This window comes from Jaculus jaculus, chromosome 9 (assembly GCF_020740685.1).
Source record: "Jaculus jaculus isolate mJacJac1 chromosome 9, mJacJac1.mat.Y.cur, whole genome shotgun sequence".
In the NCBI taxonomy this organism is placed as follows: Eukaryota; Metazoa; Chordata; class Mammalia; order Rodentia; family Dipodidae; genus Jaculus; species Jaculus jaculus.
In genome coordinates this window covers 76,164,613-76,191,449 of record NC_059110.1, presented here as the reverse complement: position 1 = coordinate 76,191,449, position 26,837 = coordinate 76,164,613, and the positions used below count along the sequence as shown (strand labels likewise).

At 41.0% G+C, this 26,837-nt stretch overlaps 1 protein-coding gene across 1 annotated transcript in view; it reads right to left on the bottom strand.

Moving 5' to 3' along the window:
• Positions 1–26,837, bottom strand: part of Rabep1 (rabaptin, RAB GTPase binding effector protein 1) — a 123,845-nt gene that overhangs the window by 50,468 nt on the left and 46,540 nt on the right. Inside the window, exons 3-6 of the mRNA XM_045158502.1 lie at positions 13,949–14,152; positions 10,712–10,872; positions 8,280–8,399; positions 2,109–2,244 (exon numbers count right to left, since the gene is read on the bottom strand). Of these exons, the coding sequence (XP_045014437.1) occupies positions 2,109–2,244; positions 8,280–8,399; positions 10,712–10,872; positions 13,949–14,152 (621 nt within the window). The remainder of the gene's footprint in view (positions 1–2,108; positions 2,245–8,279; positions 8,400–10,711; positions 10,873–13,948; positions 14,153–26,837) is intronic.

The following is a 26,837-nucleotide window of genomic DNA, read 5'->3' as shown; positions in this document are numbered from 1 at the left end:
TGGTAAAATGTTACTACAGGCTGGAGAGATGGCTCAGAAGTTAAAGGCTCTTGCTTCCAAAGCCTGATGGCCTGGGTTTGATTGGCCAGTACCCATGTAAAGCCAGATGCACAAAGTGGCACATGCATCTGGAGTTCGTTTGCAGTGGCAAGAGGCCCTGGCAAGCACATTCTCATTCATTCATTTTTTTTTCACCTTGCAAATAAATAAAAATATCAAAATGTTACTAGTATAACATGAAACAAATAAAGATATCAAGAAATCCATAAATGTGTATAGGAAAAAAGCCTAGGGCTTTAGCTCAGTTGGTAGAGTGCTTGCCTAACATGCTATAAGCCCTGGGCTTGACCCCAGCACTACATAAGACACGTGTAGTAGTGCACAATGTAATCCTAACACTTGGGAGGCGGGGGCCGAAGGATCAGAAGTTCAAGGTCATCCTTAGCCACAAAAAAATTAGATCTTTACTTTCACTAATCTCTAACTGAAATTTTATAATTTTCTTCTATTGTAAAATGCAAGAAAATAAATTACAGTACCACAAAAATATCTATGACTTGATCAAAAACATCATATTTGACTATAGTTGTTACTGATATCATTATATCTATTACTACTGCAAATATTAAAAATGCTGTCACATCTTGTTATCCAATAAATTGAGAAAAAATAATACATTTATCACTCTATATTAGGTTTTTAATTTGGTGAGTGGGTATTTTTTCTTTTCATTTAATTTTGTTGATGTTCTTGTTACTGTTTGAGACACTATTTATCCCAGGCTGGCCTTGAACTCATGGCAATTCTTCTGCCTCAGCTTCCCAAGTACTGAGACTACAAGCATGAGCCACCATGCCCAACTAAGACTTTATTAAATTTTTATTTATTTACTTGAAAAAGAGAGAGGGAAAGAAAGAAGGAGAGGGAGGGGGAGGAGGGAAGGAGAGACAGAAAGAGAGAATAGGTACACCAGGGCCTCCTGTTACTACAAATGAACTCTAAATGCATGTGCCACTTTGTGCACCTGTCTTTATGTGGATACTGAGGAATCAAACCCAACCTATCAGGCTTTGCAAATAAACACCTTTAACTTCTGAACCATTTCTCTAGCCTCTGGTTTTTAAATTTTTTGATAAGTGTTTTGGGAAATACAGTGTCAACTTGTGTATCAATCAGCAACTTCACTGGTAAAATCAAAATTAGCCCTAAAAACAGACAATACATAAGACCCCCATCCCAGTTTCAACTTTGATAACTTTCATTTTAATTAGGTATGCAGCCACGATTAAAAAAAAAAAAAAAAAAAAGCATTTTGGGCTGGAGGGATGACTTAGCAGTTAAGGCCTGCAAAGCCAAAGGACCCAGGTTTGATTCCCCAGGATCCACATAAGCCAGATGCACAAGGTTGTGCATGCATCTGGAGTTTGTCTACAGTGGCTGGAGGCCCTGGCATGCCCATTTCTTTCTTTCTGTCTCAAACAAATGAATAAAAAGAATTTTTTTTTAAGTATTTTACACAGAAAATTGCTATTCTTATTATCTTCTGAGCAAAGCTTGTGCTAGTGAAGTTACTTCTGGGTTTGTGGAGGAAAGAGAAGACATTAAGTATCCCTTTGAGGGCTGCTTAGTGATTAAAGCACTTGCCTGCAAAGCCAGATGGCACAGGTTCAATTCCCCAGGACCACATAAGACAGATGCACAAGGTGGTACATGCATCTGGAATGTGTCTGCAATGGCTGGAGGACCTGGAGCACCCATTCTCTCTCTCTCTCTCTCTCTCTCTCTCATAAATAAATATCTAACAATCCCTTTGAATTTTCAAACTGAATGCAAGGTTTAATTTGACATCCCAAATATTGCATTCAGATTTCACATTTATTATTTCTATCAGTCAATATGAATTTTATTTAAATAATTCTCTTAGAGAATACAATAAAAATACATAACATGGTGTGGTTGGCACACGTCTTTAATCCTGGCACTCAAGAGGCAGAGGTAGGTAAACTGCTTGGAGTTTGAGGCCAGCCTGAGACTATATAGTGAATTCCAGGTTGGCCTGGGCTACAGCAAGACATTACCTTAAAAAAAAAAATAACACATGTATTTACCTTCATGCAATTCTTTCCTCAGTTTCTCAGCATCTTCCTGTAGAACAGATTTCTGAGTATTCAAAACAGCTACGTACATCTCTAGATCAGTTCTACAAGATTTCTCAGCTTCCAGATAATGATTCAGTTCTTTCACCTGAAAGACGATGCAATTCTATGTAACTGAAATTTACAACTGTAATGGTAAGATTTTTAAAAATATTTACTTGAGAGAGAAAGAGAAAAGTGTTCCAAGGTTTCCTGCTGATGCCATCAAACTCCAGACATGCTACTTTGTGCATCTGGCTTTATGTGGATACTGAAGAACTAAACCCAGGCCACCAGGCTTTGCAAACAAGTGCCTTTAGCCACTGAGCCATCTCTCTAGCCCAATTGTTAGTTTTTAACAATAAATATTTATATTTACTTCTATCTCTATAAAAATCAATAACTACATTTTAACTATAAAATGCTGTGGTGGTTTGAATACATGGTCCCCAATATATTCAGTTTTTTATTATTTGTAGTTTGCATCTGCAGCCACCTGGCTGGAGGCAGTGTCACTGGGTGGATCTTAAGGTGTGGTGGTAGGTTTCAGATTTCAATCTAAAGATATGCAAAGTGTGCCTAGCTGGAGTTCCTAAAGTGTGCTGTGTGGCCTTTGGCTTTTCGCTTGTGCTTCTCTCTCTCTCTGCCTGGACCTGTGAAGGCAGGCCAGCTCCTTTTGCCATTATGGAACTTCCCCTGGATCTGTAAGCTTCAATAAATCCCTTCCTCCATAACTGTGCTCGGTCTGGAAGTTCATCTCAGTGAACCTGAAGCTGTCTGCTACAAATACCATATAAAGTTTAGAAAATAGTTGTTATTCATAATCCTATCTCCTGAGTACATATAAAATTCAGATTACATGTAATAATTTTACACCATGCTTTTCAAAAGGGTACTTACAATTTGCATTTCCAGAAGAATACATGCAGATGCATGTTTTATTTCATACAAGAGATATGTTTTGCATTTTTAAAATAAGAGCTCAGGGCAGGAGAGATAGCTTTGCAGTTAAGGTACTATCTGGCAAAGCCAAAGGACGTAGATTCAATTCCCCAGTAGACACATAAAGCCAGATGTACATGGTAGTGCATGAGTCCGGAGTCTGTTTGCAGTGGCTGGAGGCCCTGGTGTGCCCATTATCAGTCTTTCTCTCTCTCAAATAAATAAATATAAAATAAATCTTAAGCCAGGTGTGGTGGTACACACCTGTAATCTCAGCACTCAGAAGGCAGATGTAGGTGGATCACCGTGAGTTTGAGGCTACTCTGAGACTACATAGTGAATTCTAGATCAGCCTAGGCTACAGTGAGACCCTACCTCAAAAAAAAAAAAAAAAAAACATATATATATATATATATATATATATATATGCATATATGCATATATTCTATATTCTTGGAAATTTGTTTATTTCTGCTTTCTGTTAAGGTGATTCTAAATGCCTGTTACATTTTTTTTTAAAGGAGACACTTTTCACTAGTACATACATTGATGAGAATTAAAAGAAGTCATGGCATGACAACTCATATTGTAATCACAAACTTGAAGAAAGCATAGAATATTTTTTTTAAATCACATCTTTTATAATATACTTACTTTAGGCTGAACAATATTCAAGAATATTAACAGCACATTTTTTGTTTTGTTTTGTTTTTCAAGGTAGGGTCTCACTCTAGGCCAGGCTGACCTGGAATTCACTATGTAGTCTCAGGGTGGCCTCAAACTCATGGCAATCCTCCTACCTCTGCCTCCCGAGTGCTGGGATTAAAGGCGTGCACCACCACGACCGGCTTAACAGCACATTCTTAAAACTGAAAAAATTATAACCAGGCACTCTCCTGCTACCATTGTCCACCTGATGTTGGCCAGGAGGTGATGTCCACATTCTGCTCATGCTGTCAGTTTCCCCTGCCATCATTAAGCTTTCCCTCAAGTCTACAAGCCAAAATAAACCTTTTTCTCACAAGCTGCTCTTGGTCGGGTGATTTCTGCCAGCAATGGGAACCTGACTGCAACAGTAAAGTGGTACCGAGAAGTAGAAATGCTGCTAGATACCTGATATGTGGCTTTGGCCTTTTGGAGCAGATTTTCAAGAGGACTGTGGAAGGATTTGAAACCGTGGCCTAAGAGACACTTTGCAGTCTGTAAGTACAGCTTGATGGACAATTCTGGCAGATTTGAAAGACCTGGATGCAGTAAGAACTATGGACTGTGAGTTTTGGCTTATGAAGGTGAAAAGAACTTTGCTTGGACTGGGCTAGAAACAGTTTGTGTAAGCAGCTTGCTGTTATGTCCAGGTCCTGAGAAGTTGTGCAAGGTTGCTTTGTGTAGAAACAGACTTATGTGAGCAGAGGAATATGTCATAGAAAAAATGAAATCTTTTGGGCCAAAAGTGACTAGAGTTCTTGGACTTGAGGCTACAGAGTTTGATGTTTGCCCTGATTGTTTCAAATCTTGTATTGGTTGAATATTTCTTTGTTATGCCCAGTGACATCTTTTGCAGTGTGAATGTTTATTCTGTGCTATTATGGGTTTTGGGATTTTTTTGTTTGTTTGTTTGTTTGCTTTGGTATTATGGCTCAGTTAAAAGATCTTGGACTTAAACCGGGCGTGGTGGCGCATGCCTTTAATCCCAGCACTCGGGAGGCAGAGGTAGGAGGATCGCCGTGAGTTCGAGGCCACCCTGAGACTACATAGTTAATTCCAGGTCAGCCTGAGCTACAGTGAGACTCTACCTTGAAAAACCAAAAAAAAAAAAAAAAAAAGATCTTGGACTATAGGGATGTTTGAACATCATAGATGGTTATCAGTTTATGGGGGCCAGGGGCAAAATGTAGTGGTTTGATTCAGGTGTCCCTCATAAACTTCGGTGTTCTGAATGCTAGGTTCTCAGCTAATGGAGATTTGGAAACTAATGCCTTCTAGGGGCAGTGTATTGTTGGGGGTGGGCTTTTAGCCAGTTTTCCCTTGCCAGTGTTTGGCACATTCTCCAGTTGCTATTGTCCATCTGATGGCCAGGAGGCAATATCCACCCTCTGCTCAAGCCATTGTTTTCCCCTGCAATGATGGAGCTTCCCCTGAGTCTATAACCCAAAATAAACCTTTTATTTTTCCAAAAAGAAAAAAGAAAAATTATAAGTAGACACCTGCAAAAATCAGGCAAAAAAGACAGGGTGAGAAAAAGCCACTGAAAGTTCTTTCAAGAGAAGGTTTACATGTAACTAGGAGGAGAAAGGATGGAAAAGAACAAGGCCTCTAAGAACCTTACAATAGTGAGCTAGGGCCATCTCCCCAGCCCCCAAATGCTTTTTTGGAGGGGGCTGGGGTTTGAGGTAGGGTTTCACTGTAGTCCAGGCTGACCTGGAATGTACTAAGGGTAGCCTTGAACTCACAGCAATCCTCTTACCTCTGCCTCCCGAGTGCTAGGATTTAAAAGCATGCGCCACCACACCCAGCCCAAATGTGCTTTTTAATCCAACTCAAATGGATCATACCACTGTGGCACATCCTAACAATAGGTGTTCTGGTGACAACAGCATATTTAAATTGTTGGGAATAAGTATGTATTCTTGGCTGTGATGTGTATGTTATCTCTTTTGCTTTTTTGACTACAAAATTTAAAATTTTAACTTCTGAAACAGGCTTACATTTTCTTTACTTATACTACATTCCTATGTGCTTGTTCTTTTGTACTGAAGATTTATTAGTCTCATAAAATAAACTGTTACTACATGGAAGTTGTCAATAAAAAGAAAGAAAGAAAGGGTTGGAAAGGTGGCTTAGTGGTTAAGGCCTGAAAAGCCAAAGGACCCAGATTTAATTTCTTAGTACCTATGAAAAGCCAGATGCATAAGGTGGTGCATGCATGTGGAGTTCGTTTGAAGAGACAACAAGCCCTGACATGTCCATTCTCTCTCAAACAAGTAAATAAGATATTTTAAAAAATTAAAATAGGGCCAGGTGTGGTGGTGCACACCTTTAATCCAAGCACTCAGGAGGCAGAGGTAGGAGGATCACTGTAAGTTTGAGACCACCCTGAGACTTCTAGGTCAGCCTAGGCTAGAGTGAGTGAGACCCTACCTTGAAAATAATAATAATAATAATGATAATTATAATTTAATGGACTCTGATGAGAAGCTCCCACTAGCTTTCATCCAAAAATGAGGCTATACTCATCAAAATCTCTCTGCTTTGGAAATTAAGACATTGCTCAGTGGTTAAGGTACATGCTTGCAAAGCGTAAGGACCCAGGTTTGATTCTCTAGTACCCACATAAAGCCTATGCACAAGGTGGCAATTGTGTCTAAAGTTCGGAAAGAAGCCCTGATGTGCCCATTCTCTATTTGCCTCTTTACCTCTCTCATAATTAAATAATACAATATTTAAAATGTGTCTTGAAAACTTTAAAAAATAAACTTTCTATTCCCACAATCAGGCATGTCCAGCCTTTTAAAATGGCAATATGCCATTGTCATATACAAAGTACATACAAGAAACATGTAACATACAGGCTGAACTATCCAGTGAAGCCCTTTGTGTACAGTATGTGTGGTATGGTGTCTAAAGTGTATACATATGTGTACATATCATATGCACACATGTGGAGGCCACAGAACTTGGGGTGTTTTGCTCTATTGTTCTTCCATGTGGTTCCCCTGTGGTGGAGTCTCTCCCTGAACCTGGGCTGCTGTTTTTTCAGTCACACTGTCTGACCAATGCACCCACTGTCACTCTGTCTCTCTTATTTCTCTGCTTGATGATAAATAAATATATTTTTTAAAAATCAAGTCTGCCAGGCATGGCGGTGTACACCTTTAATCCTAGCACTTGGGAGGCAAAGGTAGGAGGATTACTGTGAGTTCAAGGCAACCCTGAGACTACATAGTGAATTCTAGGTCAGCCTGGGCTAGAGTGAAACCCTGCCTCAAAAAACAAAGACAAGACAAACAAACAAACAACAACAACAAAATCAAGTCTGGAGCTAACATGAGAAAAATAAGTCAAATTAAAACATTTCATACTTGTTAAAAAGTAGTGAGAATTGGGGGCTGGAGAGATGGCTTAGCGGTTAAGCGCTTGCCTGTGAAGCCTAAGGACCCCAGTTCGAGGCTCAGTTCCCCAAGTCCCACGTTAGCCAGATGCACAAGGGGGCGCATGCGTCTGGAGTTCGTTTGCAGAGGCTGGAAGCCCTGGCGTGCCCATTCTCTCTCTCTCCCTCCCTCTGTCTTTCTCTCTGTGTCTGTTGCTCTCAAAATAAATAAAAAATTTAAAAAAAAAAAAAAAGTAATGAGAATTGGGCTGGAGAGATGGCTTAGCATTAAGGCAACTGACTGCAAAGCCTAAGGATCTGGGTTCAATACTCCAGGTCCCATGTAAGCCAGATACACAAGGTGGCGCATGGCTAAAGGCCTTGGTGCACCCATTCTCTCCCTCCTTCCCTCCCTCTCTGCCTCTCTCTCTCTCTCTGTCTGTCTCAAATAAAAAAAATAAATAAATAAAAGGTAATGAGAATTAAGACTGGGGATGCACAAAGAGGTGCATGCATCTGGGTTAGGTTTGCTTATAGCAGAAGCCCTGGCACATCCGTATTTTTTTTTTCCTATTTCTCCTTCAAACAAATTAAAAAAAGTTGGTTTTGTTTTTTGTTTTTGTTTTTGTTTTTTAATTTATGATGGAGAGTTGATGTAGCACTTAGGTACTTGCCTGACAAGCCAAAGGACCCAGGTTTGATTACCCAGGACCCATGTAAGGCAGGTGCACAAGGTGGCACATGCATCTGGGGTTCATTTGCAGTGGCTGGAGGCCCTTGTGTGCTCATTCTCTCTCAAATAAATAAAAATATTTGTTTTTAATTAATGAGAATAAGTCTCGTTACTATTACTGTTTTTGGTGATGTTTTTTGAGGCAGTGAGAGTCTCCCTATGGCCCAGGATGGCCTCAAGATCATGGTGATTTTCCAACTTCAGCCTCCCAACCGCTAGGATTAAAAGTGTGAACCACCACACCTGGCCTTGTAACTTTGTTCCTGTCACTGAACCTGGAGCTGCACAATTCTTAAAATGCATAGTCTAAATGAAGTTTTTCCCTTAGTGATTCCAATTTTGCTCCTGACATTAGGGCAGGTAGATTACAATGTTTCACAACCTTTGAGGCCTCCAGCTCTTTAATCTTGTCTTCAGCTTCAGTCAGTTTATCTTTCAAAGTTGCAATCTCCTTCTCCATGGGCATCACGACAGATCGAAGTTTTTCAGCATCCTCTTGGGCCTGTGGTTACAAAGAAATAAATGTTACAACTAATTGCCTTCCAAAGAAACTCTGGCCCATCCATTTACTAAAACTTAGTATAACAATTATATCATTATTAGCAGTCACAAAATAGCACTTTTCCAGTTTTTAAATGGTACATTGCTATGACAATCAAGTCATAATCAGTTTTCCCAAATATTCAGAATTCTGCAGTGAGTGAAAAATAACTTCATTGTAACCTATTTGACTTCTTCATGAAGATACTGAGGAAGAAACATCTTGTATCTAAGGCAGACTCAAGAGGCCAGTGCGGAAATGCATGCCTGTACTCTGAGCACTCACGAGGGTAGATTAAAGGATTACTAGTGGAGGCCAACCTGGTCTAATAGTAAATTCTAGGTCAAAAATAAATAAATAAATAAAACAGGCCAGGCATTGTGGCACACACCTTTAATCCCAGCACTCGGGAGGCAGAGGTAGGAAGATCACTGTGAGTTTGAGGCCACCCTGAGACTACACAGAAACCCTACCTCAAAAAACAAACAACAACAACAAAAAAAAACCAGAAATCAAAAAGTTGGAACTCGGGCTGGAGAGATGGCTTAGCGGTTAAGCGCTTGCCTGTGAAGCCTAAGGACCCCGGTTCAAGGCTCGGTTCCCCAGATCCCACGTTAGCCAGATGCACAAGGGGGCGCACGCGTCTGGAGTTCGTTTGCAGAGGCTGGAAGCCCTGGCGCGCCCATCCTCTCTCTCTCCCTCTATCTGTCTTTCTCCCTGTGTCTGTCACTCTCAAATAAATAAATAAAAAATGAACAAAAAATATTTAAAAAAAAAAGTTGGAACTCCTCCTACTAATGAAAATAAAAATTAACCTTTTCCCTCAATGCAAAGAGACTCAAACTTATCCTAAATTGTTCAGGACAAAGAAATATATACACCTAATAATATACACCTGGAAAAGAGGGACTCAGATTCACTTTGGTTCTTACAATATTATTATTTATTTTGTATTGAATTATATAATATATAGACAGGACATGCTAGTTAAAAACTTCTTCACCATCAAGGCAAGTTTCAGATGCTTATACAGATCACTAGACAAAACTCAGTGGGAAAAGCATAAAAGGAAAAGAAGCACAGAGTTTATCATAGTCACAAAAGACCTCATACTTCCAGGGCCTGGATGTCACTGTAAACAAACCTTTAAAAAGTAAGATAAAAATGGCAGCAATGTCATTATACTCTAAGGAGTATTTAAAAAAAAATCTGAGCTGGGCATGGTGACGCACGCCTTTAATCCCAGCACTTGGGAGGCAGAGGCAGGAGGATTGCCGTTGAGTTCAAGGCCAGCCAGGGACTACAGAGTGAGTTCCAAATCGGCCTGGACTACAATGAGGCCCTACCTTGAAGAATAAACAAAGCAAAAAAAAAAAAAAGCAAAAAAAAACATGGCAGCAAAGGAGCTGAGTATGGTGGCTCACGCCTTTAATTCCAGCACTTCGGGAGGCAGAGGTAGGAGGTTCACCTTGAGTTCGAGGCCACCCTGAGACTACATAGTAAATTCCAGATCAGCCTGGACTAGAGTGAAACACTACCCCGAGGGGAAAAAAAAAAATGGCAGCAAGGTCATTATTATACTCTAATGAGTATTTAAAAAAAAATCTGAGCAGGGCGTGGTGGCACATGCCTTTAATCCCAGCACTCGGAGGCTGAGGTAGGAGGGTCACTGTGAGTTCAAGGTCACCCTGAGACTATATAGTAAATTCCAAGTTAGCCTGAGCTACAATGAGACCTTACCTCAGAAAACAAACAAAAAAATAATCTGAGAAATTGCACAAAGTAGTGCATGAGTCTGGACTTTGTATGCAGTGGCAAGACTCTAGCAGGCCCAGACTTTGTATCTCTCTGTCTCTGTCTCTATCCCTCCTCACAAAAGCATAAAAATAAAAGTAACAGTTAGGTTTAGTGGCGCACACCTTTAATCCCAGCACCTGAGGCCACCCTGAGAGAGTACATAGTGAATTCCAGGTCAGACTGAGCTAGAGCCAGACCCTACCTCAAAAAAAACTGAAAGAACCAAAAATAATTTTTAAATAAAATAAAAATAACAAAGGGTTATGCCCTCATGGAGTTTACATTGTACTAAGGAATTAGTCACAAGTATTATGTAAGGAAAGGACTTCACATTACTTTGTACTATATTTAGGTCTATGTCCAAATAATTCTCTTAAGAGAAAACATAGAAGAACTTTTAGTTCTACAACAGAATTTGTTAAAGCACTTTGCTTTAAGATTCAAATAATTCTATATGTGAATATATTCCTTCATACCTTTTTCATTTCATTTTCTAAATTTTCTTCCTCTTGACCTTCAGACAACCTTCTTCTTAAATCAGCTATTTCCCGCTCTGCAGATTCTCGATACTGTGCCCACTGTGTTCGTTCCTGCTCCAGCCGAAGGTGAAACTGGTGTTCATAGTCACGAACTGTTTCTATAAAGCATCACGTATTTCATGTCTAAGCATTATGGGGGAAATATCTAGTACACTGAGATTTTTTTTAAGTTATATAAAGAATTTTGCCTAATGTTTAGAAAATCTTAAATTCGCCAAAAAACATTCTAGTGTTTTCTTTCTGTTGTTGTTCTTGTTGTTGCTTTGAGGTAGGGTCTAGCTCTAACCCAGGCTGACCTGGAATTACCTATGTAGTCTTAGGGTATCCTCAAACTCACAGTGATCCTCCTACCTCTGCCCTCCTCCCAAGTGCTGAGATTAAAGGCATGCACTACCACACCCAGCTTCTAGATTTTTGCTTGTTTGTTTGTTTTTGTTTTTTGAGGTAGGGTCTCTGGCCCAGACTGACCTGGAATTCACTATGGAGTCTCAGGGTGGCCTTGAACTCACAGTGATCCTCCTACCTCACCTGGCTTTAGATATTTTTATGTATAGAAATAAGGGCTTTATTACTTCATCATCATTAATCTTCATAAATAAAACTGCCATATATATTTAACCTTCAGAAAAGTTAAGCAAGGTGAAACTCAAATCTAAGGCCAAAAACAAATCTATGTTCTTTCTTCTCACTCTAGCCCAGGCTGACCTGGAATTCATTAGTCTCAGGGTAGCCTCAAACTCATGGTGATCCTACCTCTGCCTACAGAGTGCTGGGATTAAAGGTATGAGCTACTACGCCCGGCCAAAAATCTATGTTTTTAAACAGTATACTGTGGCCCCCAAGACAAATGTGATTGTCATCCTAACTACCTGAAAAAGATTCTAATCCTGGAATATTTTGCTATAACCTAAGATTCTGAGACAAATAGCCGGGGATAGTGGCGATGCCTTTAATCCCAGCACTTGGGAGGCAGAGGTAGGAGGATCCCTGTGAGTTCAAGACTACATAGCGAAGCCTGGACTACAGTGGGACCCTACCTCAAAAAAACAAAAAATAAAAAAATACTGTGTGACAAAGCAGGCATGGTGGTACACACCTTTACTCTTAACACTCTTTAACATGCCTTTAGTCCCAACACTTGGGAGGCAGAGGTAGGATTACCCCAACGCAAGTCCAAGTGAATTCCAGGTCAGCCTGGGCTACAGCAAGACCCTACCTCAAAAACCTAAAAGAAAAAAGGGGGGAGGAGCTAGAGAGATGGATTAGCAGTTAAGATGTTTTCCTGCAAAGCCAAAGGATCCCAGTTTGATTCTCTAGGATCCACGTAAGCCAGATGCACAAGGGGGCACATGCATCTGGAGTGCTTTTGCAGCGGCTGGAGGCCAACGTGTGCGCACACTGTTTCTCTCTCTCTCCCTCTCTCTTTCTCTCTCTCAAATAAATAAATATTAAAATACACATACACACACACAAAAAAAAAAACTGTAACAGATACTGTTGGTGGCCCATTAATTTTTATGCCTTTTTCATTACTAACAAGACCTATATTTTATTTAGAAAATCAATGTACCCAATAAATACTATAATTCCAGGATGAAGATATAGCTTAGTGATAGATTACTTGAATAGCAAGAGTATTATTTTTGGGTTTTATTCCTGACACCACAAAAAATAAAAACTACATTTTCTAATTTCCTTATGGCTATGGTCAACAAAGTGTGAGAAAAAATATATGGTAGAGATTTCTGGAGATTTTTGCTTTTCTGATATAGACTTCAGGTGTAGCCATTCTGCAGCCATGAAGCTAAAAAGAATATAGTGAAAATAAGGAGACAGCCACAAAGGGCCTGCAAGCTGCAGATGTCATAAAACTATCAGAACCTCATTCCTATACTTACCTACAGCTGGACTTCCAGTTTGTGAGAAATCTGAATAAACCATTGTAATCCAATTTGCTAAGACTAGTGTCACCCTTAAGTGATAATCATAGAATCAGAAACAGAGCAAGCCTTTCTTGTTTCCTCATGAATAACACTGTGGCAAAAATGACACACAGATGAAAATATCCACAGGGTAGGAGGTCATCATTATTCCATGTAACTCCAGACAAATGCAAATATCCACACGGTAGGGGGTCATCACTACTCTATGTAATTCCAGAGCACCAAAGATTTATAGGACAATTTACTTCATCTTGTCATTCTCTCAAAAATGCAGGGAGTACATAACTATTTGTACTGAAAGAAGCAAGACACTAGTCTACTACACTTCTTTCAGATCAAGGGTCACAAAGTGGCATTACATGAGGCACCTTTTTGGCTCACTGGCCATTTGTCTGCAAATCCACTGCAGTGAAGACTTATCATGCAAATAAACATTGTTCTTAAACATCCAAACAAAATTTTTAAACCCTCATTTTAAACTCTGCATTAGATATTACAAATGAATTATCTCTGGTGGTTTGAATTAGGTGTCTCCCATAAACTCATGTTTTGAATGCTTAGTTCCCAGTTATTGGCAATTTGGGACTTGGAGCCTTGATAGAGGAGGTATGTTAGGGGTAGGCTTAGAGGTGTTATATAGCCAGCTTCCCCCTTGCCAGTAGTTGGGCAAACTCTCATATTGCAGCATTCCACCTGCTATGGCAAGGTGATATCCAACTTCTGCTTATGCCATCCTTTCCCATGCCATCATGGAGCTTCTGTAAGCAAAATAAACCCTTTCCTCTCACAGGCTGCTTTTGATTGAGTGCTTTGTGCCAGCAACTTGAAGGTGACTGTGATACTCTCTAACACTCACTATAACTCTTCATTATTACAGCTGTAAATAAAGCCAGGTGTGGCATCTCCTTCCTCTCTAATCCTAGCACTTAGGAGGTAGAGGCAGGGGGATAAGAGTTAAAGGTCACCCTCAGCTACAAAATAAGTTCAGAGCTGCCTAAACTATGTAAGACTCTTCAAAAAACAAAACAAAATAAAAAATGAAAATCTGACAATATATAATCTGATAACATCAATTTATGATACTTCCCTTCTATCTAACATCTTGAAAATGAAAGTACATAAAGCCACAAATGGACTTGGGATATTATTTTAAGGCCATTTGAAAATGGCCTCAAGCCTAAGAATTTGGTAATCTTAGAGAGTCAAAAAACTGATCTTTCTTTGACTTTACCTTTCATGACAGCCTGAAGTGAAGCAACTTCTTCTCTCCATTGCCTTTTCACTTCATCTATAGCTTCCTGTTTGGTATTCTCAGAGACCGTGGCAATTGCTTTTATATTCTCCATCTCTGCCTGAGCTTCCCACAGCTGTGTTCGAAGGTGTCCCAAGTCATCTTGTGTAGCTTGTAACACTGCATTTTGCCTCTTCAGATCCTCTGGGAGAAATGCAAAGGACTTTTCATTAATAAGGTTTTCATGATAGCAGACTGCAAAAATAATGAAGAAATGGGATTTTAAAATGTTTACACATATCATGAAACCATTTTAACAGAATTTAAATATGCTTGTATCACAAATCAGTACCTAATGACAGTGATTAAGGTTATGATTTAAGTATCATTTGGGCTCTTCTACCAGTTGGCTACATGAACATGGTAAAATTATTTAACCTCTGGTGTGTCTGTGATTATTTGTAATGGTTAACCTTGTAGGGTTTTTTGTTGTTATTGTTTTTAATTTTTATTTATTGATAAAAAGAGAGAAAGAATGGGCACATCAGGGCCTCTAGCCACTGCAAAAGAACTTCAGACACTTGTGCCACCTTGTGCATCTGGCTTTACATAGGTATTGGGGAACTGAACCTGGGTCTTTTGGCTTTACCGGCAATCGGCAAACACCTTAACCACTAAGCCATCTCTCCAACCCTGTTGTTGTTAAGATATATATATATCTTTTATATATATATATATACACACACACACACACACACACACACACACACATATATATACACATTGCCTCCCAAGTGTGCTGGGATTAAAGGAGTGCGCCACCACATCTGGCTATATTTTTTTATTTGACAGAGAAAGGAGAGAATGAGAGAATGGGCACACCAGGGCCTCCAGTCACTGCAAATGAACTCCAGACACATGCGCTCCCTTGTGTAGCTGGCTAATGTGGGTCCTGGGGAGTTGAGCCTGGGCCCTTTGGCTTTTCAGGTAAGCACCTTAACTGCTAAACAATCACTCCAACCCCCTCAGTTCTTTTCTATATCACAGTACCATCCCTGCCTAAATGCAGGGGTCAAGAAAAACAATGTCAATTAGCAGCTCTAGGTTCAGAGAGTAGGAGACAGGGCAGCAGAACTGCTAAACAGTCACTCAAAACAAATGTTCACACCTCCCCTCTCCTAACTGATTGAAGATCTAGTCAAGATTAATCACTACAAACCAGGCATGATGTCTCACACCTTGAGGTAGGAGGCTCTCTGAGTTTGAGGCCAGTTTGGGCTAGAGTGAGACCTCACCTTAACAAACAACAAAAAAGGGGCTAGAGAGATGGCTTAGCAGTTAAGATGCTTGCCTGCAAAGCCTAAGGACCTAGGTCTGGTTCCTAGTACTCATATAAGCCAGATGCACGAGGTAGCACATGCATCTGGAGGTGGTTTGCAGTGGCTAGCTCTGGTGCACCCATTCTGTCTATCTGCCTCTTTCTCTCAAAATAACAAAACAATAAGAGAAAGAGGCTGGATAAATTGCTCAGTGATTAAAGCATTTGCCTGCAAAGCTTAGGACCCTGGTTCAGATGTACAAGATGGCACAAGTGTCTGGAGTTTATTTGCAGTGGCTGGAGGCTCGAATGCACCCATTCTCTCTCATATAGATAATGCAATATTAAAAAAAAAAAAAAAAGCAGGGCTGGAGAGTGGAGTTTCAGAGGGGAAAGTGGGGGGAGGGAATTACCATGAGATATTGTTTCAATGCTGCAAATGTTTAAGACGACCAATATACTGTAAAAACTAAAAAAAAAAAAAAAAAAAAAAAAAGCATGGTAACACTGACCAGTTCATGGAATGTAAGGAGGAGGAGGAGGAGGAGTTGGAACCATGGCAGAAAATCAGTAGATTACTGAGGACTCTGTAGTTGAAAATTATAATGCAGTGGATAAAATTATCCCAGTTTCTATGAGCCAGCAGCTGGTCTCTCCTCTAGTACCCATCGCTGCTCCTGCTTCTGTTGCTGTGCACCACTCTACACCCACCACCATTAGTACCTTCAGGGCATAGAACAGTGACAGTACAAGGAAGACTTGTCACACAGCCAACAACAATGCTGACAATCCTTTGGTCCAGCAAAGTGGACAGCCACTCATTCTGACTCAGAATCCAGCACCAGGTCTGGCTACAATGGTTACTCAACCAGTATTAAGTCCTGTCCAGGTCATGCAGAACACCAATCATGTGACTAATTCCCCTGTAGCCTTACAACCAATATTCATCACTACCCAGAGATTTCCTGTAAGGAATGTTCGACCTGTACAAAATACAGTGAATTAGGGTGGGATTGTACTGAACATACAGCAAAGCCAAAGAGACAAATTACACTACTCCCAGCCCCATGTACACAGTTAAGCCAACAGTTGGAGCCACACAAGTGTTTTCTCAGATGACCTCAATAAGGCTCACAATGCCTATGAGACCCACCACTACCACCTTTACACCATCATCCTAGCTATGCTCACTATCAGAAGCACCGTCCCACAGTCCCAATCCCAGCAGACCAAGCCCACTTCCAGTCCTTCCACCACCCCCACTGCTACCCAGGCAACCTCATTAGGACAGCTAGCTGTCCAGCCTCCAGGCCAAGCAAACTAGACCTCAAATTCCAAACTAGCTCCCTCCTTCCCCTTTCCACCTGCAGTGAGCATTGCTACTTTTGTCACTGTGAAATGACTTGGAAGTACAGGTTAAAATAGCAAAGTGGCCAAATTGGTGAACACCCTTAACCATCCCTTCCCTGGGCCAGAGATAGTTTCCAACAACAGCCCTGCCCTCAATCTTCACTGAAAGTGACCTCTTCCATCCCAGTGTTTGACCTCCAGGATGGTGGATGGAAAATATATCCATGGTATAATTTCATGTTACTGAAGCTTTAAGTAGTCACATGTTAACTGCTGCCAAGAAAGGGCTGAATACCAGAAGAAAGAAAAAAGTGGCCCCATCTCCTGAGCAGACAGTTCTTGTTACTTCCACACCCTCTTCTATACCTATTTGCCCTCTGTTACCACCTACCAAAGTCCCAGTGCCAAATGAGAATACTGGTGATGCTGTGCAAGCCAAGCTTGTTATGCTACTAGATGACTTTTACTATGAACAGGATGGTGGCAAAGTAGCTCAGCTCACAAGCTTTCCTAAAGTAACAACATCTTTCCAATACACTCATTGTCCCCAAAGAGGAAAATTCCACATTCAATCCATAAACCAAATAAGGAACCATGTAAAATTTGATCAGCACAATGGTAAGGTGGAAGGTCATATTATTTGTCAACACTGTTACTGCCAGTTTTTCAGTTTTCTTTATAGCTCCAGTGCCGTTTGGAAAATGTGTTATAGTCCCTATGCATCTACTACCAAATGCAAGATCTGTGAGTGGGCATTTGAAAGTGAGCCACTATTTCTTCAGAATATGAAGGACACTCATAAACCTAAAGAGATGTTCCTAAATGTTTAGAAGGGTTTTTTTTTTTTTTTGGCTTTTTTCGAGGTAGGGTCTCAATCTAGCTTAGGCTGACCTAGAATTCACTATGTAGTCTCAGGGTGGCCTTGAACTCATGGCGATCCTCCTACCTCTGCCTCCTGAGTGCTGGGATTAAAGGAATGTGCCACTACGCATGGCTTCTTAAAAATATTTAATCCTAGCATTTGTGGGATTAAAGGCATGCACGACTACCTACCACTATAACCCGCCTCACCCCCCCCCCTTTTTTTTTTAAATTTGGTTTTAAGAAGTAGGGCCTCACTCTAGCAGAAGCTGACCTGGAACTCACTGTGTAGTCTTCAGGGTGGCCTCGAACTCATGACGATCCACCTACCTCTGCCTCCCAACTGCTAGAATTAAAGGCATATGCCACCATGCCTGGCTCCCTTTAAAAAAAATAATAAATTTTATTTATTAAATTTATTTGTTTATTAGAGACAAAGAGGGGGGAGAGAAAGGGGGTAATAATGGGCATACCTGGGCCTCTAGCAAAACTGCAAAAGAACTCCAGATGCATGTGCCACCTAGTGCATCTGGCTTACAAAGGACCTGGAGAATCAAACCAGGGTCCTTAGACTTCATAGGTTAACCACTAAGTCATCTCTCCAGGCCTCATCCCATTTATTTTTGTTGTTGTTTATTTTTATTTATTTGAGAATGACAGAAAGAGAAAGAGAGAGAGAGAGAGAGAGAGAGAGAGAATGGGCACACCAGGGCTTCCAGCCACTGCAAATGAACTCCAGACGCATGCGCCCCCTTGTGCATCTGGCTAATGTGGGTCCTGGGGAATCGAGCCTCGAACAGGGATCCTTAGGCTTCACAGGCGAGTGCTTAACTGTTAAGCCATCTCTCCAGCCCCCTCATACCATTTTTTAAAAGGTTTATTTTTATTTATTTATTAGAGAGAATGAGTGTGCCAGGGCCTCTAGCCACTGTAAACAAACTCCTTATGCATCTGGCTTATGTGTCACCCCATTTTTTAATGGTATATTTTTGACTGGAGTGGGATGAAATCTCAATTTAATTTTAATTTCCCTGATGGCTTAAAGATGTTGAATATTTTTTCAAAAATGTATTGAGGGGCTGGAGAGATGGCTTAGTGGTTAAGCGCTTGCCTGTGAAGCCTAAGGACCCCCCGGTTTGAGGCTCAGTTCCCCAGGTCCCACGTTAGCCAGATGCACAAGGGGGCGCACGCGTCTGGAGTTCGTTTGCAGAGGCGGGAAGCCCTGGCGCGCCCATTCCCTCTCTCTCCCTCTATCTGTCTTTCTTTCTGTGTCTGTCGCTCTCAAATAAATAAATAAAATTTTAAAAAATGTATTGAGAATTGCCTTCTCCATTTACTTGCTCCTTTGTTGATTGGATTTTACTAACTGATGATTTTTTTTTGGTCCTTAATTTCTTCAAGTTCTTTACCGATGCTACATATTTAGCTGTCAGATGTTTGGTTGGCAAAGATTTTTCTCCTATTCAGGAGGCTGTTTACTCTGCTGATCATTCCCTTTGCTAGGCTTCTAAAGTTAATGTCATTCTACTTGTCAATCCTTGGACTTGTCTGCTGTGCTATCAGAGTCCTTTTCAAAGAGTCCTATGCAATTGTAGTGTTTTCCCTAGTAATTTTAGTTTACAGTATTACACTAGGTATTTGGTGCATGTTGAGCTATGAATCTAGTTTCATTTTTCTACATGTGGACATCTAGTTTCCCTGGCACCATTTACTGAATAGGCTGTCTTTTACCCAGCATATATTCTTGAGATTTGTGTCAAATTAGGTGAATATAGCTACGTGATTTTATTTCTCTTCAATTGGTCTACATCCGTTTTTGCTGAGAGCATGCTACTTTTGTTGTTACAGCTCTGCAGTAAAACGTGACATAAGTTATGTGACACTTCTACCACTGCTCTTTCTGCTTAGGACTGCTTTGGCTATTTCAGAGTCTTCTGTACTTCCATATGACTTTTGAATTGTTTTCTCCACTTGTCTGAAGAATGATCTGCATTTTTTATGCAGACTGTATTTATTCATAGAATGCTTTTGGTAATATCACCATTTTCAGTGTTTACACTGCCAATCCATAAGCATGGGAAGGCTTTTCACTTTCTAGTATCTTCAATAGTATTTTAAAGCTTTCTACAGTAGGCCTTTCACTTCCTTGGTTACGTTTATTCCTATGTGTTTTGTTATTATTACACATTGATTTTGAAGCTATTTTTAAAATTTCTTTATAGCAAGTTTGTCAATGTTTTATAGGAAAGCAATTAATTTTTATACATTTATTTTGTATCCTGCTACTGCTACTTTGTTGAAATTATGGATCATACCTAAGTGTCTTCTGATAGGATCTTAAGGGCCTTTAAATGTAGGATCTTGCCATCTGAAAATGGGTATAGTTTGACTTCGTCCTTCCCTGTCTGTATCCATTTTATTTCACTGTTTGGCCTTATTCCTCCAAATAAAATTTGAAGCACTACAATTAATAAAAACAAAATGGATGGGCTGGAGAGATGGCTTAGCAGTTAAGGTGCTTGCCTGCAAAGCCAAAGGACCCATGTTCAACTCTCTAGATCACACATCAGCCAGATGCACAAAGGTGAGGCAAGAGCAAGGTCGCACATGCATGCTAGGTGGTGTAAGCATGTGGAATGCAGTTGCAGTGGCTGAGGCCCTAGCACATCCATTCTATATCTCTGTCTCTCTTACTCTCTCTAAAATTATATGTTAAAAAACAAAACCCAAAATTGGGAAGAAGAGAGAGAGGGAGGAAAGAAGGAAAGTAGGAAGACGTATATATTGTTCCTTTCCTTTTTCATATCCAAAAGGGTAGTATAATGCTAATAGGCAATTTAACCTCACAGTAACTTCCCCAGCCCCTATGTCCAAAAAATGATAATATTTTGCTATATCTGCACAAATTTCTCTTAGAAATCAAACATTAAAAATGCCCAGTGCAGCTGGGCGTGATGGCACACACCTTTAATCCTAGTACTAGGGAGGCAGAGATATGAGAATTGCCATGAGTTCAAGGACACTCTGACACTACAGGGTGAATTCCAGGTCAACCTGGGCTAGAGTGAGACTATACCTCAAAAAAACTTAAAAAAAAAATGCCCAGTTCAACAGGATGTGCTTATAGACCTAGCTACTCAGAGGCTGAGGCATGATGATCCCTTGAGCACAGTATTTCAAGTTTAACCAGGGCAATATGCTAAAAGTACACCTCAAAAAAGAGGGGATGGGGATGGAGAGATGGCTTAGTGGTTAAGGTGCTTGTCTGCAAAGCCTAAGTACCCATATTCGACTCTCCAGGTTCCATGTAATACAGATGCACAAAGGTGAGGCAAGCACAAGGTCACACATGCCCACTAGGTAGCACAAGTGTCTGGAGTTCAGTTGCAGTGGCTGAGACCCTAGTGTGTCCCTCCCTCCCCACCTCAAGAAAATAAGAATAAGAATAAAGTGGGGATGGGGAGATGGCTCAGAGGTTAAGGCACTTACCTGCAAAGCCTAACTACTCAAGGAGGGGAGGGGAGGGGAGGGGAGGGGAGGGGAAGGGAGGGGAGGGGAGGGGAGGGGAGGGGAGGGGAGGGGAGGTGCTCATGGCAGGTGGGCAGTCTTGGGCTTGCACCAGGCTGGGTGAATAAGTGTTCATTACAGGCAGGCTGTATTTGGGGACACAACTGGCCAGGATCAGGAGTGGACATGCTCGTGGTGGGAGGGGGTCTTTAGGGTGAGGAAGTACTCATTGTGGGTGGGCCTGTCTGGAGACATATTAGGGCCAGAAGAGATAGTGCTCATCCCATACAGGCAGTCTTGGGTAAGGATGTGCTCATCTCTGGCTGCCCATGGTTAGGGACACATTCACATGAGGAAGTGCTAATCACAGGTGGGCAATCTTGCGGCCTACACTCAGGTTGGGAGAGGAAGTGCTCATCATAGATGGAGGTCTTGGGGCCTCGGAGAGGAAATACTCATACTGGGCTTGTAGTTTTGGGGGGCTGTACTGCAGGGTAAGGAAGTGCTCTTCCAGGGTGGGTTTCAGGCTGGCTCCAGGCAACCAAAAGTTCCTCCAAGCATGGACACAACACATTAGACTGGAACACCCAAGCCTCCAAGCCTGTGGCTGCAGTCCTAGCATCTCCAAGGTCCTGTAGCTGATAGCACAACAAGGTCCAGATGGGGACATGGCCAGGAAGTCATTCTCAGGTAAGCATGTTCCCTTCGGGCCTATCCACAAGGCCTCAGTTCAGAGCAACCTGTCTGTCAGGCCTGGGGCATCAATAGGACCCCAGTGCAGATCACACTCCAAAGACCTCAGACAGTAAATAATATGGGGAGAAACAAGCATTGCCTGCACAGCAAGAGAGCTAAGCAGGCCAGGGCCACATCTTGACCCACCTGGAGGTAACACACACAAGGAAAACCCCACTTAGACCCTAGGTCACCAAGCCCAAACAAGCAGGCAGGCAACCTCCCCACAATCCCCCTTTTAACCAAAGCTGACCTAGTTATACAACTCAGGGGACACAAGAGGAACAATACGGCACTATCAACACAATAAAAAGTTAACTAAAGATGGGAAAACCCCAACTCAAAGCAACCAATGCAAGACATCAACAGATCCCCACCAAGAATACCTAGCCCCTTAATAGAAGCCTCCAATGAAAACAGAAAGGATACTACAGACATAGAATCCCACAATGAAGACATGCTATAACATAATAAACAAAATTAATGAGAATATGAACAACAAATGGTGGAACTGGAAAAAAATCAAAGAACCAACAATCACATAAACAAAATATAAGAGACCCATCAACAACAACACATAGTTCTCATTTCTTGTCTTAACATAATAGAAAAAAATCAGATCTCAATAGACAGTTAAATGACTTGAACTTGAATCAACAAATAGATGACCATAACAATCAGTGTCTAGTAGAAGGTGGAGAAACCTTAATTCTTTTTATTTTTTTAATTTGAGAGAGAGACAGACAGAGAAAGAGGCAGATAGAGAATGGGCATGGCATGGCTTTTGAACTCCAGATCCATTACCACTTTGTGCATGTGGCTTACATGGGCATTGGGCAATCAAACCTAGGTCCTTAGGCTTCGCAGGCAAGCACCTCAATAGCTAAGCCATTGCTCCAGCTGTTAAAATATTTATTTAAGAGAGAGAGAGAGAGAAAGGCAGATAGAGAAAGAATGTCCACACTAGGGCCTCTAGCCACTGAAAACAAACTTCAGAGGTATGTGCCACCATGTGCATCTGGCTTTATGTGGGTACTAGGGAATTGAAGCTGGATCCTTTGGCTTTGCTGGCAAGTGCCTTAACTGCTAAGTCATCTCTCCAGCCCAAACCTTAATTCTTTTTTTGTTTTGTTTTTTGAGGTAGGGTCTCACTCTAGCCCAGGCTGACCTGGAATTCACTATGGAGTCTCAGGGTGGCCTCGAGCTCACAGCAATCCTCCTACCTCTGCCTCCCAAGCACTAGGATTAAAGGTGTGTGCCACCATGCCTGGGCAAACCTTAATTCTTAAACCATGGGCTCTGCCCTGTGGGTCCCTACATCAGATCTGGATTAATCCCCACAGCAATAAGTTGGTCAGGGTGATCCACGAGATCCTTCAACACAATGCATGCCTTTGCTAAGCACTTGGTTATCTGACAGAGCTACTGCTGAAGGCACCACAGGCTGCCACGTCAGAACACCGAGAGAAAACATAGTAACAGAGAGGAAAACCAGTCTTCTCCTGGCAAACACTTGTAGCAGTGCCAAGTGCTATGGGAGCTACTGGGTGACAATGGTCACCAACAAAATGAATCAGCAGGAGACCCTGAAAGCCATGTAATCCACCAGCCAGACAAGAGCTACACACTTGTGCAATAGTGGCACAAAGCCTTTATGTGTAACCAACTGCCCTCCAATTGGACATGAGGCCTGCTCAGTGGGAGAGCTGGTACTGGGAACCAAGTCAGCACCCCACAGTCAAGAAAATCACAATACCCAGAGAGAAGGCCCCAGTGTTCCCAGTACAAGTTGAGTTGATAGCTTCATCAAAATGTCTCTCAAGGCTGGGCATGGTGGCACACACCTTTAATCCCAGCACTCAGGAAGCAGAGGTAGTAGGATCACCATGAGTTTGAGGCCACCTTGAGATTACATAGTGAATTCCAGGTCAGCCTGAGCTACACTGAAACCCTTCCTTGAAAACAAAAACAAAAACAAAAAAAAGATAGAAAGAAAGAAAGAAAATGTCTCTCAAGCTCCTAGGCATATCCTTTAATCAAAACTGCTCTCACTCGTGGCTGGAAAATATGCTTTATTTTGAAGATGGCAGAGAATACTGGGGAGATTCAAGATCCATCAACATAAGAAAAGACAGCCAAAACTTAATTTGATAATAAAATGATCAATGAAACAAAAAGCCAGGGGTTTCTGGCATATGTGTAAAAAAAAGAAAAGAAAAGACAGCCGAATATTTACAAGGAGCTGTGCCACCTCTACCACATCTACAGGGCCCAAAAGAAATCGTGGAGAAAGCAGCAACATGTGTATTGCTCTCAATGCTAGCATGACATCCACAGCCAGGAAAATACCAATAAACACTGTGGTGGCCCAAAACACAATAGAAAGAAATGCATAAGCTACAAAGTCAACACTAACTGATAACATACCCACTAAAGCTCAAGGACTGTTGTAGAAGAGGGGCATGAAGATTGAAAGAGCCACAAGGTAGGTATATACCCTGAGACACACACAGCTCCCCCCAGAGACAGAGGCCCTGATTACCCCACAGTGAACACCAATAACCCTGCCAAGGAGGGCCTTCAGGGAAATGAGGACTGGAAAAGGGACAAGGGACATATTACAACTTATGTTAAATAACTAATTAAGTGGGCTGGAGGAGTAGCTTAGCAGTTAAGGTGTTTGCCTGCAAAGCCAAAGGCCCAGGTTCAATTCCCCAGGACCCACGTCAGTCAGAAGCACAAGGGGTGCACGCTTCTGGAGTTCATTTGCAGTGGCAAAAGGCCCTAGTGTACCCATTCTCTCCCTCTCAAATAAATAAATAGTAAATGAAATATTTTTTTTTTTTTAATTTTTATTAACATTTTCCATGATTATAAAATATATCCCATGGTAATTCCCTCCCTCCCCACCCCCACACTTTCCCGTTTGAAATTCCATTCTCAATCATATTACCTCCCCATTACAATCATTGTAATTACATATATACAATATCAACCTATTAAGTATCCTCCTCCCTTCCTTTCTCCACCCTTTATGTCTCCTTTTCAACTTACTGGCCTCTGCTACTAAGTATTTTCATTCTCACACAGAAGCCCAGTCATCTGTAGCTAGGATCCCCATATGAGGGAGAACATGTGGCGCTTGGCTTTCTGGGCCTGGGTTACCTGACTTAGTATAATACTTTCCAGGTCCATCCATTTTTCTGCAAATTTCATAACTTCATTTTTCTTTACCGCTGAGTAGAACTCCATTGTATAAATGTACCACATCTTCATTATCCACTCATCTGTTGAGGGACATCTAGGCTGGTTCCATTTCCCAGCTATTATAAATTGAGCAGCAATAAACATGGTTGAGCATGTACTTCTAAGGAAATGAGATGAGTCCTTTGGATATATGCCTAGGAGTGCTATAGCTGGGTCATATGGTAGATCAATCTCTAGCTGCTTTAGGAACCTCCACACTGTTTTCCACAATGGCTGGACCAGATTGCATTCCCACCAGCAGTGCAGAAGGGTTCCTTTTTTTCCACATCCCCGCCAACATTTATGATCATTTGTTTTCATGATGGTGGCCAATCTGACAGGAGTGAGATGGAATCTCAATGTAGTTTTAATCTGCATTTCCCTGATGACTAGTGACGTAGAACATTTTTTTAGGTGCTTATATGCCATTCGTATTTCTTCCTTTGAGAACTCTCTATTTAGCTCCTTAGCCCATTTTTTGATTGGCCTGTTTGATTCCTTATTAGTTAACTTTTTGAGTTCTTTGTATATCCTAGATATTAATCCTTTATCAGATATATAGCTGGCGAAGATTTTTTCCCATTCTGTAGGTTGCCTCTTTGCTTTTTTCACTGTGTCCTTTGCGGTGCAAAATCTTTGTAATTTCATTAGGTCCCAGTGGTTAATCTGTGGTTTTATTGCCTGAGCAATTGGGGTTGTATTTAGAAAGTCTTTGCCAAGACCAATATGTTGGAGGGTTTCCCCTACTTTTTCCTCTAGCAGTTTCAAAGTTTCCGGTCTGATGTTAAGGTCTTTAATCCATTTGGACTTAATTCTTGTGCATGGCGAGAGAGAAGAATCTATTTTCATCCTTCTGCAGATATTTATCCAGTTTTCAAAACACCATTTGTTGAAGAGGCTGTCTCTTCTCCAATGAGTATTTTTGGCATTTTTATCGAATATCAGGTGGCTATAGCTACTTGGGCTTACATCTGGGTCCTCTATTCTGTTCCACTGATCTACATGTCTGTTTTTGTGCCAGTACCATGCTGTTTTTGTTACTATGGCTCTGTAGTATAGGTTAAAATCAGGTATGGTGATACCACCAGCCTCTTTTTTGTTGCTCAGTATTATTTTGGATATTCGAGGTTTTTTATGATTCCAAATGAATTTTTGGATTGTTTTTTCTATTTCCATGAAGAAAGCCTTTGGAATTTTGATAGGGATTGCATTAAATGTGTAGATTGCTTTAGGTAAGATTGCCATTTTCACGATATTGATTCTCCCAAGCCAGGAACAAGGGATGTTTCTCCACTTTCTAGTGTCTTCTGCAATTTCTCGCTTGAGTGTCTTAAAGTTCTCATTGTATAGATTCTTTACTTCCTTAGTTAGGTTTATTCCAAGGTATTTTATTTTTTTTGATGCAATTGTGAATGGGAGTGATTCTCTGATTTCATCCTCTGTGTGTTTGTTGTTAGCATATATGAAGGCTACTGATTTCTGTGTATTTATTTTGTATCCTGCTACATTGCTGTAGGTTTTGATTAGCTCTAACAGCTTGCTAGTAGAGTCTTTAGGGTCCTTTATGTATAGAATCATGTCATCTGCAAATAGTGATAACTTGATTTCTTCCTTTCCAATTTGTATCCCTTTTATGTGTGTCTCTTGCCTTATTGCTATGGCTAAGACTTCCAAAACTATATTAAATAGAAGTGGAGACAGTGGACACCCTTGTCTTGTTCCTGATTTTAGTGGAAAAGCTTCCAGTTTTTCCCCATTTAGTAATATGTTGGCTGTAGGCTTGTCATAAATAGCCTTTATTATATTGAGATATGTTCCTTCTATTCCCAGTCTCTGTAGGACTTTTATCATGAAGGGATGTTGGATTTTGTC